Raw genomic sequence first — 22,427 nt, 5'->3', positions numbered from 1 at the left:
ACACTTTTATAGTCAATGATACGTGCGACCGACCTGGTAGAGGAGGAATCTTGCCATAATTTGTGGCTACAACCAAACAGCTGCTAACGGGATCAAAATCAACTAACCTTAGGTGTGGCAAAGTGTAGCAAGGTTTGTTTCAAACCAAACAAACCCTCCAGCAGAAACTCACATCATAAGATAAAAATATTTTACTTTGAATAAATATAAATATATTTTAAATAAGATATTCCATTTTATTATAAATTCATGTTTCACGCCATAGAAATGATTTTTAAAAAAATTATGTTTTAGTTCTAGCAATTTGGATAAAACAATGGCAATATCTTGGTACAGGCAATTTCAATTAAAAAAGATGCCAAATGTTAGTATTAGAAAAGCTACCTAGGCGCACTATTTGCGCGGGCCATCTGCTAGTTATGATAACTGTCGCGTCCGTTTCTTCTGTGCGGCTGGTTATTAGGTTGCCAGGCCAAGAAGACTTGGCTCGGAAAGTTTGTGTTATTCATATCATAGGAACTTGTATTGTTGCATGACTAAATTTGTGGACAGTGGGAGCGTTCCCCTGACCTAGAGTTGAAGCAGGACATGTCACGAAGTCAGGTGAACAGACGTGGACGGTTAGACGTAGGAAAGGCCTCGCGTCTAAGAGTTGAAGTTACACACCAAATTTTATACTTCGAAATTCTCTCCTGAGGTCATCATTGTGAAATTGTATTGTATAATAACTAAATGAATTACATATTACTTTCCAGACAATGACCTTGAATGTGTTCATGTAGGAACAATATGGTTAAGCTATCGATTTGATATGTTATCGCGCCAATAACTTTAGTTTAACCACCCTTTGCTTTCTAATGAACTAGTTTTTTTTCCAAAAATAAAAAAAGTTGTGTAACTCAAAGTCCAAAGCCATCGCTTTAGGTTGTAGAAAAGTTATCCATAATAGAATTAGTGAATAACTAGGTCGTAGTGGATGCTGGCATCTGCTTTACTTGTCGAGTTTGAATATTTGAAAAATGGTTAGTATATTTATCTTTTTTCATAAAACGGGACGGATCAAGCATTCAAGCCCCACTGAATTATATCTTAAATAAAAGAAAGAATTTATAATATGAAAAAAGGATAAAGAAACATTATACAAGGGGCTCTAACTATTCCACAATATCCGAAAAAGTACTACTTTTATGCTCTATGGATAACCATGACAAATTTCATGTTTGAAACCATTTCAACAAGCTTCAATAGTAGCTGGATGGTGCTTGAAGATGAAACAATTTCTTGTTGTCTGGATGCTCCAAGACATTGGATCATGATTTCCATGAAAAATGACTCGGAAATCTGATCCTTCGGTTGCAACAGGATTTCGAAAGGTTGCAAGTGAATAGGGACTTGTAGGAAGGGATGATGCACTGATTCATCTATATTTTGTTGGAGCTCTCTTGTATTTAGTCTTATCTTTAAGTACTCAGAACAACATGGCTATGGAATAAATCTTGACCTAAAATATACTCATTGGCTATGCTAATTTTATAAATATATTGTAAGAAAAAGTTACTATTCAAAATTTTGTTTGTGGACGTATTAATGCCTATTCATTTGTGGAGTAGTATGAATTCTTTACTCACATTGCGGCTGATAGGTACATGGCCGGGACAAGAAGTCTTTGGCCTGTGCACTTTGTGTTATCCAGAACGCAAACTTCAATTAGGTAGGGAGAAAATTTCAGTTGACTCAAGACTTTTGGCGTGAGGAGCAAGATCGTACAGTGTACATTTGCACCGTCACCCGGTTACAGTTGTTCAAATGCCAGGAAATTGCCATCGACGTAGGCACCCCTCTGCTTGCATTATTTTGCTCCAGTGACTTGTCCAAACTCCGAAGTCTCCAAGGAGAGACAGAAACCTCACCCCATTTGCCGAGAACTTTTGGCACACGTCAGGTCATTATTCTACTACATATAGTGCACAGGAACGTCTTCTTGTTCAGATAGCAAGATCAGCAATATCAGGCTGCACTGGCGTCTGGAGGACCATCATGGGAAACTCTTCATCTCGAGGTACCCGGTTTTTTCTTCTGTATTTTAGCGCTAATTTTAGCTGTTGTTTCGATCTTTCATACTGCAGTTTATCTTCTAATTGCTGTTTCAGGCCGATCTAAACTGGGACAGGGCCATGGATCCAAGGTAGCACCTTCTTCTCCAGCTGGAGATCAAAGCCAGCCGATGACCTTTAAGTGGAACATCGATGGATTCTCCTCACTCCTTGACAAGGGTGCAGGCTGGACCTACTCAAGAGTGTTTGAGGTCATGGGCCATAACTGGTACGATTACACGACTAACCTTTTTTTTTGAACTGTTTGTTGCATAACAGTTCCAGTGACTAGAACATCCGCAGATCCTCAGTTCTCTGGATTGACTTGTTTTCAGGTACCTGAAGCTGAACCCAAGGGACAAGGACAACAAGGAGTACGTCTCTCTTAGGCTTGAGCTGGACAACAGCTCAGTGAAATCTGACACTATTGTAGATGCATCTTTCAAGTTGCTGATATATGACCAGTCCTTCGGAAAGCACAGAGAGCATGAAGGTATGATAGCAAATTATATCGGTTAGACTGTCAGTTATTACTTACAACCTCTGGCACCTAAGTATGTTTTCATTCACGATAATTTCATACGCGCAGTTAGCCACAGTTTTCAGACTGCAAGCACAAGCTCCGGAATCTCATGCATGATTTCCCTTAACAAACTGAAGAAACGGTCTTCTAAATTCCTTCTCAACAATTGCTGCGTCTTTGGTGTCGAGTTTGTCAAAGTTACCACTTTGAAAGTAAACACGACGTCAGAGACGCTGTTTGTCCAAAAGATGAGCATCTTCAACGAGGCCAAAACTTACACTTGGGACATTGATGACTTCTTTGCACTGAAGAACCCGGGCTACTCTCCAGAGTTTGAAGTCGGCGGATACAAATGGTAACATATAATCATGCATCTTCAGCTTCCAACACTTGACTTACTGAATGCAATTATTTTCATCTGAATTTTCTTACTATTTAGTATAGTTAGTTTATACATCATCAACAGTTAGTTTATACATCATCAACTGAATTGTTCGACTGGAACTTGTTTTTTACAGTACACAATACTACTATTTAGTGGTATATAGTATATATAAGATCTAACTATTTATTATTATGGATAATTTAGTAATTATTGCATTGTAAATAGTGATATTTCAAATGGAATGATCTTTTAAACTTTATATTAGTGTCAAAAATAAAATTATAGTGATGACATTTGTGTTCTTTTACCATGATGCCCTTATACTACATATACTACTTATGTATACTACTCATACCATAGGTGAAGGTTTTAATAGTATACAATTAATCTTGACCGTCGAATACTTTTATACTAGTCCTTTTCGAACACTAGTACCGTAAAAGATTTCTTTCCAATTTGCAGGCATATCACTATGTATCCATCTCGCGACGGGAACCACCTCTCCTTGTACCTGAAACTTAAAAGGACCAATGATCTCCCCGAGGACACTGCAAACCTTGTAGAATTTACCTTGTCCATCAAAGACCAAGAAACTGGCGAACACCGTAATAAAGGAACAGGTTTGCCTAGCTCAAAGAATTTTGCTTGTTTTACGGAACTCCAGATTTCAATAATCATCATATATTGTTGACATGTTTCGTTGTGAAATCGCAGGCCGGTGCCCGTTTGCGAAGAACGCTCGTACCTGGGGATGGAGTAAGTTCATTTCGCTGGAGGATTTCAAGGACTCGGCAAATGGTTATCTTGTCAAAACCAAGTGTTGCATTGTAGCTGAGGTCGCAATAGTCGGTTCCTCCAAGATGGAGTAGAGTACAGTGTATGTGTGGGCTGATGAAGTGCTGAACCACAATAATGGTGAAGAGGTGGCTACATGTATCTGTTGGCGTGTTTGTTTGATTGTTCACGCTGATGAAACTGAAAGGGTGTAGAATGGCAAATAAAGGTTCGGCCATGAACATGCTGCACAGATTGCTTGTCATGTAGTATATATTTTGAACGAACAGTTTGCTTGCACTTTCTTCTATTTTCATCCGATTGTAATATCAAAATTGTCAATATTTCACACAAAGAAGCCAAATCACAAAATTGTTCCCGTTTCCTGTCTTGTCTTGTGTTTATTTGATATTAGATGTTCAAAAGGCGTGCGATGCGTTGTTTGGAAAATTCACTGCAATGATATGGTTCTACTTAGGCTACTAGTAGTCAGTAGATTATCAGTTTGTTTAAGAGCTAGAGTTATGTTAGTTATTTATGTAATCAACATGCTGTAAACCTGGATTTGCTCTCCTTCTTATATAATATGTCAGTGCTCCTGCTAATTTTTCCAAAAAAAAAGGCTACTAGTAGATTATATATCTCGGAAGACTAAAGTACAATGGAAATTGTGTGTCATACAGATGTAGCTTGGTTACCTCCAGTACCAAAATCAACTTAATTATTTGGGTACCTTTTCCAGGACTGTAAAAATCTTCTGGTATTGATTGATGAGAAGGGGAGGCATAGTTCTAGCTAGGACCAGCGGTACACAACCTTACTTGTCACCATGACACATTGGAATTTGGGAAGGCATCTGCTTGTGCGGAAATATAAATATCTGTACAAATCAGATCTTCAGGCTTCATTTGTCAAAGATTCCAAATGTTAGTATACCCACAATTCGTTTTCAATTGAGAATTTAATCGCTACAATCATGCAACCGAAGAATGTTACTTTAGGTTAAAATTCACGGCGGCAACTGAAGATGGAAATTGGCATCAACAAAGGTGACTTCTCATCTGAGTAAACGACACATACACAAATCAAGATAAGCATAGACGAGGTGTTTGCTGCCTTATTAATTAGTAATACCAGAATAGTTGACCTGGACTTTTTCGGTCTTGGCTAAAAGAGATTTAGTATGGGCAAGTTCGTACAGACTACGGTTACAAAGATATCTTTTTTTGTCATTGAATACATTCTAGGTGCCGTAGCCTTGCAGCCTTTCTCGGTTTCAATCCGTCCAATGCTAGGAAATTGCTTGTGGCGTAGACCTCTGGCCTTTTGCGTTTTGTCCTAGCCGCAAAGAAAAGCCTCACCTCATTTTCCAGGAATTTCTGAAACTCCTCACAAAGGGTTCAACATATAAGTATTCTTGCAAAGAATTCTACATGAAGTGTGCATCAACACCGGTTTGTACTCAAACAGGAGCAGGAAGAGCCTTCTAACAAGCAATCATGGGTGCCTGCGCCTCTTCGTCTCGCGGTAACATCAATTCCGCTTTCTTCTACTGATTTCTGCTACATACTTTACCGTCTCCATCGTGGTTTCAGGTCGACCAAACCAAGGCAAGAACCAGAAATCCTCAAAGGTTGCGGCCGTTCCATCTACCCCTGCGGCTGCCTCGCCTGAGATGGAAGAGAAAAGCAGATTCAAATGGAGGATCGATGGCTTCTCCTCGCTTCTTGACAAGCAAAAAGGATGGACCAACTCCGGTTATTTTGAGATCAAGGGGCTTAAATGGTAACCTACCATACTGTGTGACTGTGTCTTAGTTTTACCAAGTTATCACAAAGTTCTGTTTTCCATCTTCACCAGAACATTTCAAACCCGTTCAGTTTTTTGTCCGAAGATAAAAGCATGACCTGAATTGCTTATGCGATGCGATGCTAGTATGCAACCATCTGATGAGCAGTCTTCCATCTTTGTCTTGACCTGTTTGCAGGTACCTGCAATTGAACCTGAAGGACCGGAAGAGTGGTGATACAAAAGACTACGTTTCCCTTGTCCTTGTGCTGTCAAAAACTTCTGATCTGAAACCTGACATCATCGTTGAAGCATCGTTCAAGCTCTTGATATACGATCAAGCATACGGAAAGCACAAAGAACATGAAGGTAAGATTGCAAATGCATGCTAACCTGACACATGCAACTTTACTAAAATTAAAGCTGATAACCGCAATGTTTGTTTCACTAATATGCTGCCTATGAAGAAAAAAAAGTTTTTTCTGACCACGATCACTCCGAAGGAAAAGTTTCAATCAGATATATCTGCATTCCTTTGCCTTGTTTCAGTTAACCACCATTTCCAGACTGAAGAAAGCAGAAAATCCAGGGTCTCATGCATGATCCCCGTCGAAACACTGAAGGAACCCTCATCCGGCTTCGTCATCGGAGACAGCTGCGTCTTCGGCGTGGAGCTCATCAAGCTCAGCACCGCTAAGGCCAACCACAGTTCAGACAAGGTGCAAGTAATTCAGAAGACAAACGGATTCAGCGCCCGGGAAGCCTACACCTGGGTCATCGATGACTTCTTGGCCCTGAAGGGACGGTGCTACTCACCGGAGTTTGAGATCGGTGGCCTCAAATGGTACCATCATACCACATATGTTCATAGTACTAATCACTGAAGCTTGTATAAATGATAAATCCGAAATTTAATAAGCATTCAGTGATAAAGCCTTTGTGATCCGTGATGAACTAAATCTTGTGATCCTGCGCTATTTTTTCAGGTACCTGACCATGTACCCTTCCGGCATCGACGACAGCGGGGAATTCGCCTCCCTCTACCTGCATATGGCCAAGCCTGACGCTTCCCTCCAGAGCTCAGGAGTGCTGGTAGAGCTCAGCCTGTCCATCAAAGACCAGGTGACCAGCAATCGCAACACAATGACAGGTTTGCCACTCCTACAACTCTCTAAATTGAAGCACACTAGATCAATAGTCAATAAGTGTAACAATTGAAACAAGCATGATCCGGACGTCGCCGCCGATTATTTATAAGGGTGTTTCCGCTGCTGGGGTTTGGGAAATGTGTGGGTGCAGGGCGGTGCCAGTTCCTGGCGACGAAGGAAGAGGGAGACGGCTGGGGATGGGCAAAGTTCATGGCGGCGAAGTCGGTGGAGGACTGGTACCTCGTGAAGGGCAGCTGTTTAATCGAGGCAGATGTTGCCATCGTTGGCTCGTCCAAGATGGCGTAGAGATCCAAATTGGGATGTGCAGCGTGGCTTTTGTTTCGTTGATGCTGTCTGTCTGAACTATGAATCTGAATGTGCTGTCAGTAACATTGCAAATGGTGGACAAATAATTTGCTGTGACAATTTAGCACACCGGCTACGTTGTCAGGTAGCTATACCAGATGCCACGCCGTTCCTCTCCGAGGATGGTTTGCCATCTGGATCTCGTTGGGTGGCATTTTTTTCTAAATAAGGGACAAAATTATCACAGACATTGCATCAACTAATGATGCACAAAGCCGATCATTGGCATGTTTGGGACTACTTCACTCAAATAAAAAAAAATACACTTCCACTCCATCTTTTTCTTTTTCTAGTTCGACTCCATCAACTCTAAAAAAATGAAGCTATATACCAATTTAGCTACCGATGCAACTCCAGCTCCAGAAAATTAGTCACTCTTGCTCCTGGTTGGGTTTTAACTATGGAAGAAAAAACACCCACCCCGTCCGTACGCATTGTCGTTGCTACTGCTACCGGACATGGAGTCCGGTGCTTGTTCAACTTGCTAGTACGTGCTACCACTACTAGATGCTGCCATGGCGCACGTACGTAGCTTGCTGCGGAGCAACAACAACGAATGATAGCATCTACTGGCTAGCACTACCAGCGGGCACTTGCCGAGAGAGCTAGCGAGAGAGAGGCCGGGTCCGTCAGGTCGAGCAATAGCAAAACTGCAAAAGATGGAAAACAATACAACGAGCGCAAAAGAACTGCAGAACCACTCACGCTGTTAGTGCAACCTAAAAACCTACGTCAACCAGATTTATGTGAATTTGAACTCAACTCCCCGTCCTAAAGGCCCTTCAATCCCTGGTGGTAAAAGTAAAACTGGGTTCATGGCGACGAGGACTCGCAGTGAGGTGAGCAGGCAGATGAGGGACTCGCACTGGTTCCGCGCCAGGGAGTCGCCCATGAAGGTGAGCGTGTTGGATATTTTTTTTATCTCAACATAACAACTCAGAATATAACGTCTCACGTACGTGTCCCCCTACGTATGTGATTAGGACTCAGTTGCTATGATTGGCAAGCACACACATAAAAATAACCTTCTAGGACTTGGCCTCGGTCCCATAGCCTTATATATATAAATTGGAGGGGTGCCCCGTGCATCAATCTAATCTCGTCGTTAGTCTAAACACCAATCAATTAGAGCACTGGAGGGATTGGAAGCACGAGATCCATCTACTGCATCTTCAGGCACCGGTTAGTTTCTAAGCATCTAAGTTTTCGCATTAAGTTGATTAGTGATCATGATTAGACTAAGCTAAGACCCTGTTAATGTTAATGCTAGATTAAATTAATTCTAATAGAGCGTCCCGCCGGCCGGGCACAGACACAAGAGGGAGCCTGTCCGACGTGGGAGAGGCGGCCGCGGCGGCACAGAAAGTTTGCGAGAGGGAGGGATCGGAGCGGCGAGCGATGAACAGTCGCGGGGGAGGGGCCGTGGTGTCGATCTATTTTTTTTCTAAATCGGTATGTACCTGTAACCAATAGTGGGTAATTTTCACACAACTCCACGAGAACGTATGAAACAAGTGTTTTTGGAGCATCCTTTGAGGAGCTCCAGAAAAATTTTGGAGTTAACTCCTAGATCCACCTTTTTCCTGAAGTTGGAATTGTTTAAGCTGGATTTGTTTGGCTAGAAAACTTGAAGCGAAGCGGTCCCAAACACGATCTAAAGTGGAAAGCACAAAATGAAAATTCTCTCTACATATATAAACCAGTCCATGACAAAAGGTCTAGAAAGACAAACGTTACTAAACCTCCACCCACGACTGTCAAAGATGTGCATCAATGCACCTCTACTTTTTGCATTAAGGACCAAAACCGAATCCAGTGAGTGCCCTGGAAATAACCTTTAGAGAAGATTTATAAGATCTTTATCAAAAACCACATAATTACGACTTAGCCATATAGTGTACTTGTCCCAACTAAAATATTTTTTAAAAACAAAACTCCCTACTAAAATCTGGTATTTTGTTCTTTTTTATATACTTTAGCCAATTCTTGAACATATGAGTAACTGAAATGAGGTGATACCAAAAAGAAACTTGTACTGATCTCAAATAAGTTAACTTACTGACAATCAATGAAAAGGTATTGCATTGATTCACTTGAACTACAGAAGCAACATTTTAGATTACCTTTTTCAATACCTCTTAGCTCAACCAATTCTCGAACATATAAGAGCAACTCTAAAAGTTTTCTAAAAAATTCTTCCCCAAAACTATCTATTGGGAGCTCTACTAAATTTTTTTCCCAAAAAATCATATCATCCCACAGCAGATCCCTAATAATAAGCTCCCCAGTACTTCAAAACTGACCACATCAACACATGTGGATCTCTCAGTTGGGTCGCCATCCCCTCTCCCTCGCGATATGTTCTGCGTTAGATTAGAAGGCTCCTTGGCCTCGAACTTGTGCCGCACGTACAACTTCATTTAGTCCTCGAACACGAACGAGCGCCAGGAAGATGACCGCATCGTTGCCCGCATGATGCTCTTGTACCTGCCGTTGGTGATGACCTGGAGATTGACAGTGATTCGTATTTCACTAGCTTGCTATTAGACATGATTACCAGCCTGTGAAGTAATATATTCTAATCAGTCGCTAGATATGTTTATCATACTGCGCGAGGTAGCCGACGGAGGGGCGATTGGGCTCACGGAAATATGCGGAACAAGAAAGTCAGGATACGAGTCTCCGTATATTTGCAGGGGTTTTAGGAGAGCTGTTGGAGGCTATTTTTTTCCTGTTTCTCTCAAGGTATTAGGGGTAATTTAAGAGAGCTTTTGGAGTTGGCTAATACCAAAAGCAACTTGCACCATTCTCCAAATAAATTTAGTGAACTGATGACAATTAACGAAAAGGTGTTGTATTCCTTTGAATTACATGCAACACTCTATATTACTTTTTCATTGTCTCTTACCTAAATTGTGTTTGGTAATAACTACTCTCATTGCGGAGCAGCCAGGCAACCTTTCTATGGCTTCCTCTCCCAGAATGACAAAATCCTTCGGACAACGTTATCAATGCACTTATTAGGGGGTGTTTGGATACGAGGTGTTAAACTTTAACAGTGTCACATCGGATGTTCGGATGCTAATTAGGAGAACTAAATATGAGCTAATTATAAAACTAATTGCAGAACCCTGTGCTAATCCGCGAGACGAATCTATTAAGCCTAATTAATCCATCATTAGCAATTGGTTACTGTAGCACCACATTGTCAAATCATGGACTAATTAGGCTTAATAGATTCGTCTCGTGAATTACACTTCATCTGTGCAATTAGTTTTGTAATTAGCCTATATTTAATACTCCTAATTAGCATCCAAACATCCGATGTGACAGGTGTTAAATTTTAACACTTGGTTGCCAAACAGGCCCTTACTTAGGACAATTTTAAAATGGATAAACTCCATCTAGTTGTCTGTACTTTTGTTCATACATATACATTCGGCGTTGGGGGTCTACTGAAGGTTAGTTGGGGGCACGGAGCCGTCTCATCCCATCAGGACGGAACAGGCTCTCGCGGTACACAACCGGGACAAAATTCTTGCCACGTTCCCTCCGTGTCCCCAAGCTGTAAATGGTTTGGATTGCCCCGGTCCTAGGGTCGTACCAGCCCAATGACCTTCCAGTGCTTAGCAAGACACGATGGCCATTCGGATCGATGGCCAACGGCACGGTCGTGTCGCACGAGTACTCCGGCGAGGACTTGCCGAACTCTATACTGTACTCCAAGGACCAAGAACAGCCACCGCCGTAGTCCCTCATCGTCCATATCACCAGCGTGTTGGAGCTCCGGTGCGCGCAGACGGCGCCGAGCTTTCCCCGGAGCTCAAGGATGGACACCAGCTCCCCGTCCCAGCTGCACGGCGGCCCCTGCAGCACCTCGAAGTCGCACGTGTGGTTGTCCATCGCCACGATTTCGCAGCCGGCGCCCCGTGGCCTCGGCGGCTCGAGCTCGCGATCCACCGTCCAGAACAGCTTGCCGCCGACGTCGACGGGCGGCGCGTCCGCCACCGGCCTCGGCGGCGGAGGGTCCACCGAACACCACGCACCGCCGTCGCGGATGTTCTGGACGGCGCACTCCAGCTCGTACTCTCGTGTCGCGTAGCTCTTGTGTCTGTAGGAAAGGCAGACGAGCCTGTGCTTGTTCGTGACCGTGTCGTACCCTAACCCGACGCGGCGGGCGAAGAAGGCCGCTTCTCCTTCGCCTGAAGTGTCCATTAGATCATCGTCGAACGTTACTCTCAGGTTGTTGCTACGGCCGGTGCTAGGGTTGCACACGTAATAGCCAATGCTTGCGTGGCCCCATATGACCAGTCCATGGCACGGTTGGGAGCAAACGAACATGGATCCATGGGATGCCAATGGCGGCGTGCCTGCAGGAGCGCCGTCGTTGATGAGATCTTCCAGGGCCGTGAATCTGCCGATGTTGTTGCAGTCAGAGAACATGATTCTTGGCGCGTCGTTGAGCTCGGCGTGGACGGCCTGCGCGTGGATGAAGCGGTCGGCGCCGATCAGCGCGCGCCAGTCCCTGCACACGAGGTTGAGCCGCGCGACCAATCTCGCCGGGAGCCGCTTGAGGACCTCCGACCACGCCGCGGCCAGCGGCGACGCGAAGACGATCTCCTCGGCGGTGCGGCCGGGCGTGACGAGGCTCTCCTCGTACAGCCCCAGCCTGCAGCCGCACACACCCATGGCGTCGATGCTATCCGGCGAGAGCAGGACGTCGGGGTAGACGCCGCCGTCGCGCTCGAGGTCTACCGCGAAGAGCGTGCACCCGCCTGTTCTGAACATGATCTTGCTCCGTTCGCAGGCCTCTTCGTGGAAAACGTCAACCGGCGTGACCCCGAGCTCGGCGTCCGGCCACGCCGATTGATCGATGCAGCAGAGCTTCTCCCACCGCTCCGCCTCGTAGTCCCTGAGCAGCCACACGGTGTAGGGCTCTCCGAACCCGGCGAGTCCGTGGCTGACACAGAGGTACCCGCCGAGCTCCGTCAGGCAGGGCGACACCGTCGCGTACACTTCAGCAGGGTGCGCCAGCACGCCGAAGGTCTCGTCGGCGACGTCGAAGGCGACGATCTCGCCGCCGTACCCGGCGAAGTACAGGCGCCCGTTCAGGAAGACGGCCGCCTTCTCCCCAGAGACGACGCACACGGGGGGCCGCCCCGCGCTCGGCCTCCAGTGCGCCGACGCGTCGAGGACGAGCACCTCGCACCTCGTGGCCACGGGCGCGCCGTCCTGGTCGACGAAGCAGAGCAGCCGCGCCAGCTTGTGCTCCCTGGTCGCCGCGCTGTAGCCGAGCCCGTAGGACACGTGGCCCGCGCCGCTGCAGTCTATCCTTGTGTCCGTTACGGGCAGGAGCGCGCCGGTGGAAGGGTTGCAGACGTAGTAGGACAGGGCCGGGGGGCAGCGGAGGAGGACGAGGCCGCGGCAGGGTTTGGTGAGGGGGAGAAGCATCTCCGGCTGCGGGATCGTGTCCGTGTTCAGGGACATGAGCTTCTTGATCTCGCTGCCGCCAGGCGCCTGCCAAGCGTAGAGGGCGTCGGCTTCGGCGGTGGACGCGTCTGGAACCAGGAACACCTTGGGCTGGCCGGCCGGATTGGCTCGCCGGAGGTGATGGTCCACGAAGGAGGCCCACGACAGCGTGGCGGCCCAGGAGCGCGACAAGCAGCGGAGGCGGCCGATCGACTTGGCCGGCAGGCGAACGAAGATCTCCTCGAGCAGCTCGTCGGGCAGCCCGCCCATGGCCGCCTTTCTCCTCTTGATTCTCGAGGTTGCGGCCTCCATGATTGTGTGCCCTTGCTACTTGTTCAATCAGGCAGAATACACTTTGGATATATAGCCAATGCGGGCAATCCGATTCCTACTACTACTAGAATCAGGTATAGGTGCACATAATTGTCCGATTCTGTCAGAAACTAGGTCCAGTTTGTATTCTCTAAGCCCTTGTTTACTTTGCGAATTTGGGAGGTGCCAAATTACTGTAGCAACACTGTAGCGTTTCGTTTGTATTTGTGAATTATTGTCCAAATATTGACTAATTAGGCTCAAAAGATTCGTCTCGCAAAGTACAATAAAACTGTGCAATTAGTTTTTGATTTCGTCTACATTTAGTACTCCATGCATGTACCGCAAGTTTGATGTGATGGGGAATCTTCTTTTTGCATAGTGCCAAAGTTGGGAGTTTTGTAGGAAGTGAAAATCTCTAATTGTCCGACTATTCTACCGGACTAGGCCCAGCCGCCCAGGTGAGCCAGGTGAGCTTTCCAAGACGGGGGGCGGGAGCTCTAATGGCCTGCGGCTATAGACGAGGAGGGGGTGGGGGTGCCGGAGGACCGGTGGTGGCGGTGGTGGCGGTTTGGGTAGCGGCGGAGGCGAGGCGGTAGCGCCGCTGGCTGGGCGGGGTCGGTGACCGGCGGCAGGGACGAGGATGTCCATGGATTAGGAAGGGCGGGGAGGTAGTGGGTTGGTGTGGGGGGGGGGGGGGTTGTGGGCCGGCACGGTAGCTGCCAGCGGCTGGGGCAGAGGTGGAGGAAAAAGATGATGTTGGTGGTTTCTGGATGGGTCTAAGTAAGCAATTCACTGGCTAATGTAAGGTACATAGTTCCTTAGAACCTCCTAAAATTCTTGTCACATCGAATATCTAGATACTAATTAGGAGTTTTAAACATAGACTAATTACAAAACTAATTGCACAGATGGAGGCTAATTTGCGAGACGAATCTATTAAGCCTAATTACTCCATGATTTGACAATATGATGCTACAGTAACCATACGCTAATGATGGATTAATTAGGTTTAATAGATTCGTCTCGCGAATTAACCTATAATTAGTTTTATAATTAGTTCACATTTAGTCTTCCTAATTAACCTTCGAATATTCGATGTAACGTGAGTTTTAGTGCGGACTACAGATCCGAACCACCCTAATAGCCCCCGCATGGCAGCAGACGGCAGGCATCGATCGATTGCGCCGTCGCACTCCGCCGCCGCGCGTCGATCACTATTCGCATACACAAACAGTAGCACGGCACGGACTATCGTTGTATACGGTACACACGTTGGCCCTGTTTGTATCCGCTTGTTTCCGGCTTATCGGTGGAAATAAGCCATAAGCCCACCCAAACATCTTGCTTATTTCTCGCTTACCACGTAAGCCGCTTAGCCCACAATCGTGAAAATAACTAGCGCCGGGCTTATCGTGTACACGGGATCGGAGTCGCTTCTGGGGCAAGCGAACCGTTTTTCCTCCGCTACCCTCTCACCCACCGACACCTCCACCGTCCGCTCCCGCGCCTGGATCCCGCGACGGCGCCGCCGGCTCCCGTCCACCGTCCGCAGATCCCATCGCCGGCTCCCGTCCGCGTCCTGCAAATCCCGCCGCCGCCACTCGGTTCGCCCTGCCCGTGTCCTGCAAATCCTGCCGCTGCCGCCCGATTCGCTGTGCCCGCCTCCCTGCCGCAGCCGGGCTTGGCCCCCACCGCCGGCCGCCCCTGCCTACCATCCTCCAACCGTCGCCGCGCCCCTGGGCTTGGCCCCCTGCTGGCCGCCCCAGCCCGCCTCCCTGTTCAGGTAAAATTTCTATTCCTTCCTAATCTATCTCTACAATCAATGTTCCTATTCTTTGTGAAGGCGAATCCATGCGAAACTGATTTGATTTGCTGATGATTAGGTGAATCCATGTGAAGGCGAATCAATGTTCTCTATGATTTGATTTGCTGATATTTTCCTGGCTGCCATGAGGAGATTTGAGGTATGCAAGTTAACCGAACTGAAGAAACTATAATTTCATTGTTCCATTTGGATGTTCCATCAAGTGATTGTCTTTAAGCCCTGATGCAATTCCATTGTGCTCTGTCAGTGTGATGTAGAACCCAATAATTGTTTGGTTTTTGAAGATGCACCATTGGGTGTTGCAGCAGCAAAAACTGCTGGAATGTAAGTTTTTGTTTTTTGTCATGCATATTCTGCACCTTTTGATGGCAGACTTACATTTTATTCTTTTTGCAGGCATGTAGTGATGGTCCCAGATGCAAGGTTGGATGTTTCACATCACAAAGAAGCTGACCAAGTTCACAGTGATGTGGGTCTGTCCTGGTGTGATGTAGCGTCTGATGTAACCTCAGCGTCTGATGTAACCTCTAATTATCATCAGCAATGGAAACTTAATTATCTGATATTGGATCTGTGCTCTCCAGTTTATGTTTTTTTGTCCTGGATCTCGTTCAGTACATGAGGCCTTCTTTAATCGGATGCTAACGTTTCTGTTTATCTGATGTCCCACCTGGATGTGCTCAGCTTTGAAGGATGGATGTTGCCTTGTCAATGGTTAAAGGCTTTTCAGCTTGGTTTCATTTAAAATTACTGAAGTTATCTGGTTCATGTTCTGAATGTGATGACTGATGAGTTGGCCTAGGGTGTTCACCAAATCAGGACTACTCGGATCCTTTCTGTACCTTTTAGCAGTGTGTACCAACTGTTGAGCCATTCAACATTCAGCCTGAGGCATTGCATTTTCTCAGTTCTGCTATGTTCAGAACTTCAGATCTAGAATTTGAGACTTGTATTTGTGCTTCGTTGTGCTGTGGAGATGTTTCGTTGTGCAATTTGCAGTCATGGTTTTCTGGATCTTTGGTTGTAGTGTGCAGTTGTGATTCAGTGTTTGAATTTATGATCTCATTTTTTTGACAATGGAAATGGTGGTTGTATGATCTTAAACTAGTGCTGTTTCATATGTGTTGTGCGTTTATGTTCTGCCATTATCTCTGATTTCAATTGTATTTTGCCTAATTTAACTGTTCTGAATATTTCCATATGAAGCAGCATGTGCGAAATTGCTTCTTGTATTCAGGTTAAGTGAGTCAAGTCAATCCATTTCAAATAGAACCAAAAGTTCACCCTGGTTTGCTGAAAGCGCGAATCCAGTTCAATTCCACTTCAAATTTCATGGCTCTGTATCAGAAAGGTTACTTGGTTCTGGTTGGGTCTCATATTCTCTGAGCTTATGTCCATATATCCAGTTCATTGCCCTGTCTATAGCAGCAGGGTAGTAGCACTGCATGTTTGCTAAATTCAGTGCTGCAATTCCCGTATCCATATCTCAGACTGGCGATCCTTATATGTTTCTTAACCCTGTCTAGATGTATAATCACAAAACTTTAAGGTCAACTTTCAAGCATGAGCATGCCTTGCTGATGTCCTGAACCATCGCAATTTCTCATTTGCCGCTATTTTCAGTGCTCCTTGGTCGCTGTCTTCCAATGTACATCTTTACGAAGATTCCAAAGGGAAAAGGAAAACTCAGGTCTAGGCTAGTAACAGTAGCATAGGTAGGATTTACTGGAGATTTGTTGCTGCTTCTGCAGGGTCCAGTATTTTTCAGAAATCATCATTCATATACATTTTTTATTTATAGAAAACTCAGACTCGTGTTAGAACTAGTTAAAAAAAATACTTTGTTGTTGTACCCATGACGGATGTTTCCGTACTAGACCGATCTACCATATGAGTTTCATATTATTGTAATGCAATTTTTATTTAACAAACTCCAAAGACATTAGAATTATTGTCTTCTCAGATTCACAAGAAAAATGAGCTATTATCAGCCTCAAGGGCATTCAGGTCAATTTACCAGCTAGATAGACAATCGACACAAAATAATCAGGATTGCCAAACACCCTGCTTATTCAGACAGCGGATTCTCAAGACAGCAGGCTTATCTGATAAGCCTGCTTGCCAGATAAGCAAGTTCCAGAAAAGCGGATAGCCGTTGTGTTCTGTCCTCCGCCCAAAGAAATAAATAGCAGTGGTAGCAGCCGCAATAGCGGTAGCGGCCTATTGCCGCTATCGCTACAAGGTAGCGGTCGGCCTGATGCGGTTTGGAACTTTGCGGCCGCAATTGCGCTATAGCGGGCCGCAATTGCGGTGGTAGCAGGCCGCAATAGCGGTGGAAGAAAAAACCCTAACTAGCCGGCCGGCCGGCCCAGCCCACAGACACACTCACCCACTCAGCCCCAACACGCTCCACGCCTCGACCCAGCGCCGACGCACCGCCACCCTTCGCCTCCCTCAGTCCCTCAAAATTTGGCGCCGCCGCCGAGTTGCCGATGCCGACCCCGACCTACAGGTGCGCCACCGCTGCGCGCTGCCACGCCGTCGGCCCGTCGCGAAGGTCACCACCGTGCCAGCGCCACCCACATCGCCGTGCCGCCACCGGCCTGCCGGCTGCCGCCGCCACGCCGTCGCGACTCTGCGATTCCGCGAAGGCCGCCGCCGCCACATCGCCGTGACCGCCGCCGCGATTCCACGAAGGGTGAAGGCCGCCGCCGCGGGCGCCGCGGTCGCCACATCGCCGTGCGTGGTGCCGGTGCGCCACCAGTCCACCACCGCCACATCATCGTGCCCCGTGCGGCCGTGCGCCACCGGCCCACCGCCGTGACGTCGCCCGTCACTTACGAAGGTCAGCAGGTCACCGTTGCCACATCGTCGTGCAAGATTTCTTACTTTCTGCTGCCACATTGCCATTACTTTCTTACTGACCTTTGCAAGATTTTTTTGATTTACAAACATTGATACAGAATTTGCAAAATGTCATCTGCTGCGTCAACTGCACATACAAGCCAATCAACATCAAAAAAGGATCCAGCTTGGGAGCATGCCTTACCTCTAACTAGAAAGGAAACCAAAAATCAAGTTGGATGCAAATACTGCAAAAATTACTTCAACGATGGAATACCAAGGTTTAAGAAGCACTTGGCTGGAGTTAAAGGACAGAGTATTTCTTGTAAACAGGTTCCTGAAAATGTTTAAGGAGAAAATCAAAGCAATGTTGGATGCACATGACGAAAAGAAGAGCGCAAAATTGGATTGCCAGTTGCGTATGAGGCAACAAGTTAATATCAATGAAAATGACGCGGAGGATTGTGTTGTAATGGAAGGAGGAGGAGAAATTGAAGATCAAGCAGGTTCATCAAGTGCCCTAGTCCCTAAGCAGCCCAAAATTAAGGGACCAATGGACAGCTATTGTATGTGGCCAGAGCAAGCTCGTGCAAAAGGAAAGCATCTGCAAACAATGATGAGCCAACATTATAAGGTCAAAGAAAGGGAAAAGGCTCATGATTATATTGCAGATTGGTTTTACCAAGCAGCAATTCCGCACAATACAGTTCTTCTTGATTCTTTTGATCTAATGCTAGAGGCGATTGGTCAATTTGGCCCAGGATTGAAGAAACCTTCTCCTTACCAACTTGGAACCCCTTTACTGAACAAACATGTCAATCTGGTCCATGAATTTTTGGAAGTGCAAAAGGAGCAATGGTCTTTAACTGGATGTTCCATTATGACAGATGCTTGGACAAATCGGCGTGGAAGAAGCCTAATGAACTTGGTTGCTCACTGTTCTTGAGGTGTGTGTTTTCTTAAAGCCATTGATGCTTCCATGGAGGTTCATGATGGGAAGTATATCTACAGCTTGGTAAGCTCTTGTATTGATGACATTGGTCCTGAAAAAATTGTGCAAGTGGTTACTGATAATGCTTCAAACAATATTGATGCATCAAAGTTGCTTAAATTGAAATATCCTCACATATTTTGGACTGCATGTGCTGCACATTCTATTGATCTAATGCTAAAGGATATTAGTAAGATATCTATGGTGCATAATATTATTCGAGATGCCAAGGCTATCACAAATTTACTTTATGCACATACTAGATTGCTAGCCATTATGCGTCAATATACCAAAGCTGACTTAGTTAGAGCTGGTACTACTCGATTTGCCACTAGTTACTTGAACTTGAGAAGTCTCTATGATAAACGAAATGAATTGAAGAAACTATTTGCATCATAAGAGTGGGATAAAAGTTCTTGGTCCAAAAAGATTACAGGACAGAATGCACATGACTTGGAACAACAAGTTCTGGTCACAAATGCTAGAAGTTATAAATTATTTTGAGCCACTTGCATATGTACTTCGAAGAGTAGATGGTGATGTTCCAGCAATGGGATACATTTATGGTGATCTTCTCAAAGCAAAGCAAGATATTGCAGTACGCTTAAATGGAAATGAGAAAAAATATGGTCCTATTCGGGGAATCATAGATGCAAGGTGGGACAGCAAGCTTAAGACTCCATTGCACAAAGCTGGGTATTTCTTAAATCCAGGTTTCTTCTATGACAATAAGAAAGAAATGGAGGATGAAGTCTTGATGGAAGCTGTTGTGCAATGTGCAGCTCAAATGTACCGTGATGATATAACAATGCAAGATAATATTGTTTCTCAGCTTACTATGTACACTGAAGCCACAGGTTCTTTTGGAACACCAATGGCTATAAGACAAAGAAATATTCCAACAATTTCCCCAGGTTAGTATGTACAGTTGTATAATTCATTCTTAATTTTTTTTTCTCTCATCAAATGAAAATATTTTCAAGTTTGTTAATCTGCTCTTTCCTATTATTGTAGCAAACTGGTGGTCTGTACATGGAGGTAGTGCAAAGGATCTAAGGAAGATGGCTATCAGAATTTTAAGTCTAACTTGTAGCTCTTCTGCATGTGAAAGAACTTGGAGCGCATTTGAGAGAGTAAGTTCTCCAACTTTGGACTATAAACATCCATTCTGTTATGCACTGTGGGTATCATCAATAATATGAAATACTTGGACATTATATTCTTGTAGGTGCATTCTAAGAAAAGAACTAGATTGGGTCAGCGTAAACTAAATGCTCTTGTCTTCATCATGTTCAACAAGAGGCTGCAATGGAAGTATTCTCAAAAGGATAGGGACCCCTTGGTTGCGAAATTCATTGATGATGAGTCAACAAATGAATGGATTGTAGATCCTGATGCACCAGCACCACAATTAGAAGATGATGCTCAGAGTGGTAGTGTGAGAGGTAAGAGAAGATTAATCCATAAAAGTACATCAAGCAAAGCAAAGAAAGCACGAGTTGTTGCAGAAGATGAGCTGGAAGAATTTGATTCTTCTGAAAGTGAAGAGGAAGAGGGAGGGAACATCCCTTATGCAGATGGAGATGGTTCAAATGACCATGAGGCCGATGATGTTGCTTCTGACAACGAATGATAGTCTTGTGAACTATTTTATGGCTCATAATATGTTTCTTTGCAAACTATATGTGAATATGTAATGATTTAATGTGTGGAACACTGATATTTATTTTACTAGCAAAGATGCCCGTGCGTTGCTACGGGTTTTACACTCGGAACAATAATAATAGTTTCGTCGTACACACAAACATTTTTCTTGATTTTGCGCGGTTTCTTATATCACTTTTTTAGTTTTGGGTATACACCGCAGGTGAAATTAAACCCTATTATTAAACTATAAAAAACTATAAATAAATGATTCTTAGAAGATGAACTCATGCCATTTCCATACACAATAGATGAGCACGTGCTTGTGAGAAATTGAAACTAATATATTGAGTCAAGGAGAAAGAAGTGGTTCAAACTCATCACCAACGCCCTGCTCTCCACGCCTATCCTGGAGGCCTGGACACGCCTGCGCCTGCCTACATGCCGACAACAATGGTTCACCGGTGTACTTGGTACTGGAGCAGGATGGACAATGCAAGTGATGACAATGCCATTAAGAAAACTCTCAAAGCCCAGATGCACATTGTGTACGAATCGTATGAGAGCATTTCTAGTAAATTCAGATTACATGGCCTTCCAACATCAAGTGCATATTGCTGCTGTTTAGATCATAGTATTTCAATAAACAAATTCAGTAAAGACGATCAAGTTGCCTATTTGGTTATTTCACGAGAACATACCTGGCAACGGGATCACGAGATTGTCGCCTGGTGCGGCCACAGGACTCCCCATGGCATTCACATTCATGACATCCGTGACAGTGGTCTCGTAGCTCGAGGCGATGGCGGGCAAGGTGTCCCTGACCTGCACGACGTTGGAGAGGTACACGTACAGAAAAAAGGAAGCATAATGATAGGTCAGCATACTTATCAGTTATCAGTGCATATAGTTACAGGAGATATGCTGTAGATGTCTAGTACAGCTGAATAGATATCCTACCTTGAAATATTTAAACGGACGAAAGCAAAATGGATGCACAGGGAAATATCAGCATATGCACAAAATCCACCCCCTTCCTCTGCTGAACAGTGATGGCCTCCACCAATGTTGATAGCCCATCCCCTTTCTAGTGCAAGTTTGGCTGATAAAACAGAGCCTAATTTCCCAACTATTATACAATATAATGTAATATGAAGCATACAGAAATATGCAACTCAAATATCATATTCTGCAGTCCAGATCCTTGACGCAACGAGTCATGCAAAATATCACATTCACAGTAAAAAAAAATGCACACATGAGGACTTCCGTTAAAGCAACACATATATAACCACTGATATTATAGGTGAACTCAAAAAGATTAAGATACTATCAAAATGTACAGGTTACATTGAGAGCCTTATCAAGATTCTCCAAATAATCTTCTGTTTTTGTCCCACTCTAAAATGCAAACAGGTGTCAACTCCAACATGAAACAGATGCAGAAAAAATATAACAAACAGAGAACAGGATAAAAAGTGCTACTTACATCTAACTTGACCTTTTGATCAATGTATTTCTTAGCCACATGATCCTGAAACAAAATGATGTCCCTTTATACTAAAAAAGAAAAGGAACAAAAATGGACCAGGCACATTTTTTATGGATAGGCCTTCATGCGCTCTGAAGGTTAACAGTGCATCTGCTTAACCTCCTGAGTTACAAAACTGGATATACTGCACCCAAAACTTCCAATAGGTATGCAAATACCCCCCCCCCCCCAAAGTTGGATGAACCCCACCCGAAAACCAAAATAGAGCACAAATACGGCACAGCCCTCCATCCCGCTCTCCCAACTCTCTTGCACCACTAACGGGGGAAAGTTTAGGGTATAGGAACTATGAAGCACAATTCTCAATTTTGCAGTTCAGGCTGAGACCAGATGCAATGTAAAAGTACAGGGAATTAATATAGCATTTTTTGTTTATTACAAATGAACATTTAACTTCAGTTTGGAGTTAATTGCAATGCAGAAGACTGACTTGAAAGATACAGAATTATCAATGTCAGTCACACAGACAAAGCTAGCTGTCCTGTTCTTATGTCGTACAACTTACAAGTATTAAGTTCCAGTGCCCTGCAGGATGCAGAACTTGGTATGCCATATGTGGTAGACAAAATCCCATGATAATAATTTATATTTCTCAGAATGAAATATATGCACTATCAGCAAGAAAAAAAACAAGAAATTCAGAAGGGAGGGGGGGGTGCAGAGATTAGCTAAATATCAAACAGCAGTACGCATTTGTTATTTATACTTTA

The 22,427-nt window shown here is 44.8% G+C and overlaps 3 protein-coding genes and 1 long non-coding RNA gene across 4 annotated transcripts; all 4 read left to right on the top strand.

Annotated features, from left to right (window-relative positions):
* Positions 1–1,855: 1,855 nt before the first annotated feature.
* On the top strand, positions 1,856–4,159 carry LOC101758645. The gene is made up of 6 exons (XM_004982803.3): positions 1,856–2,059; positions 2,151–2,322; positions 2,429–2,586; positions 2,683–2,971; positions 3,464–3,621; positions 3,716–4,159. Exons 1-6 carry the CDS (start codon positions 2,038–2,040, stop codon positions 3,868–3,870), a joined length of 954 nt encoding a protein of 317 aa, XP_004982860.1. The 5' UTR covers positions 1,856–2,037; the 3' UTR covers positions 3,871–4,159.
* An 855-nt stretch (positions 4,160–5,014) lies between these two features.
* LOC101758239 lies at positions 5,015–7,144 on the top strand. Its single transcript, XM_004982802.3, has 6 exons — positions 5,015–5,302; positions 5,371–5,560; positions 5,763–5,932; positions 6,113–6,407; positions 6,550–6,713; positions 6,863–7,144. The coding sequence occupies exons 1-6, from the start codon at positions 5,275–5,277 to the stop codon at positions 7,015–7,017; spliced, it is 1,002 nt and encodes a 333-aa protein (XP_004982859.1). The 5' UTR covers positions 5,015–5,274; the 3' UTR covers positions 7,018–7,144.
* Positions 7,145–14,295: 7,151 nt separating this feature from the next.
* On the top strand, positions 14,296–15,343 carry LOC101757953. The gene is made up of 4 exons (XR_215845.4): positions 14,296–14,644; positions 14,745–14,825; positions 14,934–15,010; positions 15,083–15,343. It is a non-coding gene; the product is annotated as an uncharacterized LOC101757953 (long non-coding RNA).
* Positions 15,344–19,071: 3,728 nt separating this feature from the next.
* Positions 19,072–20,154, top strand: LOC101757052. Its single transcript, XM_012848977.1, has 3 exons — positions 19,072–19,435; positions 19,536–19,654; positions 19,750–20,154. The coding sequence occupies exons 1-3, from the start codon at positions 19,072–19,074 to the stop codon at positions 20,152–20,154; spliced, it is 888 nt and encodes a 295-aa protein (XP_012704431.1).
* Positions 20,155–22,427: the final 2,273 nt, after the last annotated feature.

This window comes from Setaria italica, chromosome IX, assembly GCF_000263155.2.
Source record: "Setaria italica strain Yugu1 chromosome IX, Setaria_italica_v2.0, whole genome shotgun sequence".
Classification (NCBI taxonomy): Eukaryota; Viridiplantae; Streptophyta; class Magnoliopsida; order Poales; family Poaceae; genus Setaria; species Setaria italica.
The sequence above is the reverse complement of the archived record's forward strand: the minus strand, read 5'-3'. Positions and strand labels throughout refer to the sequence as shown.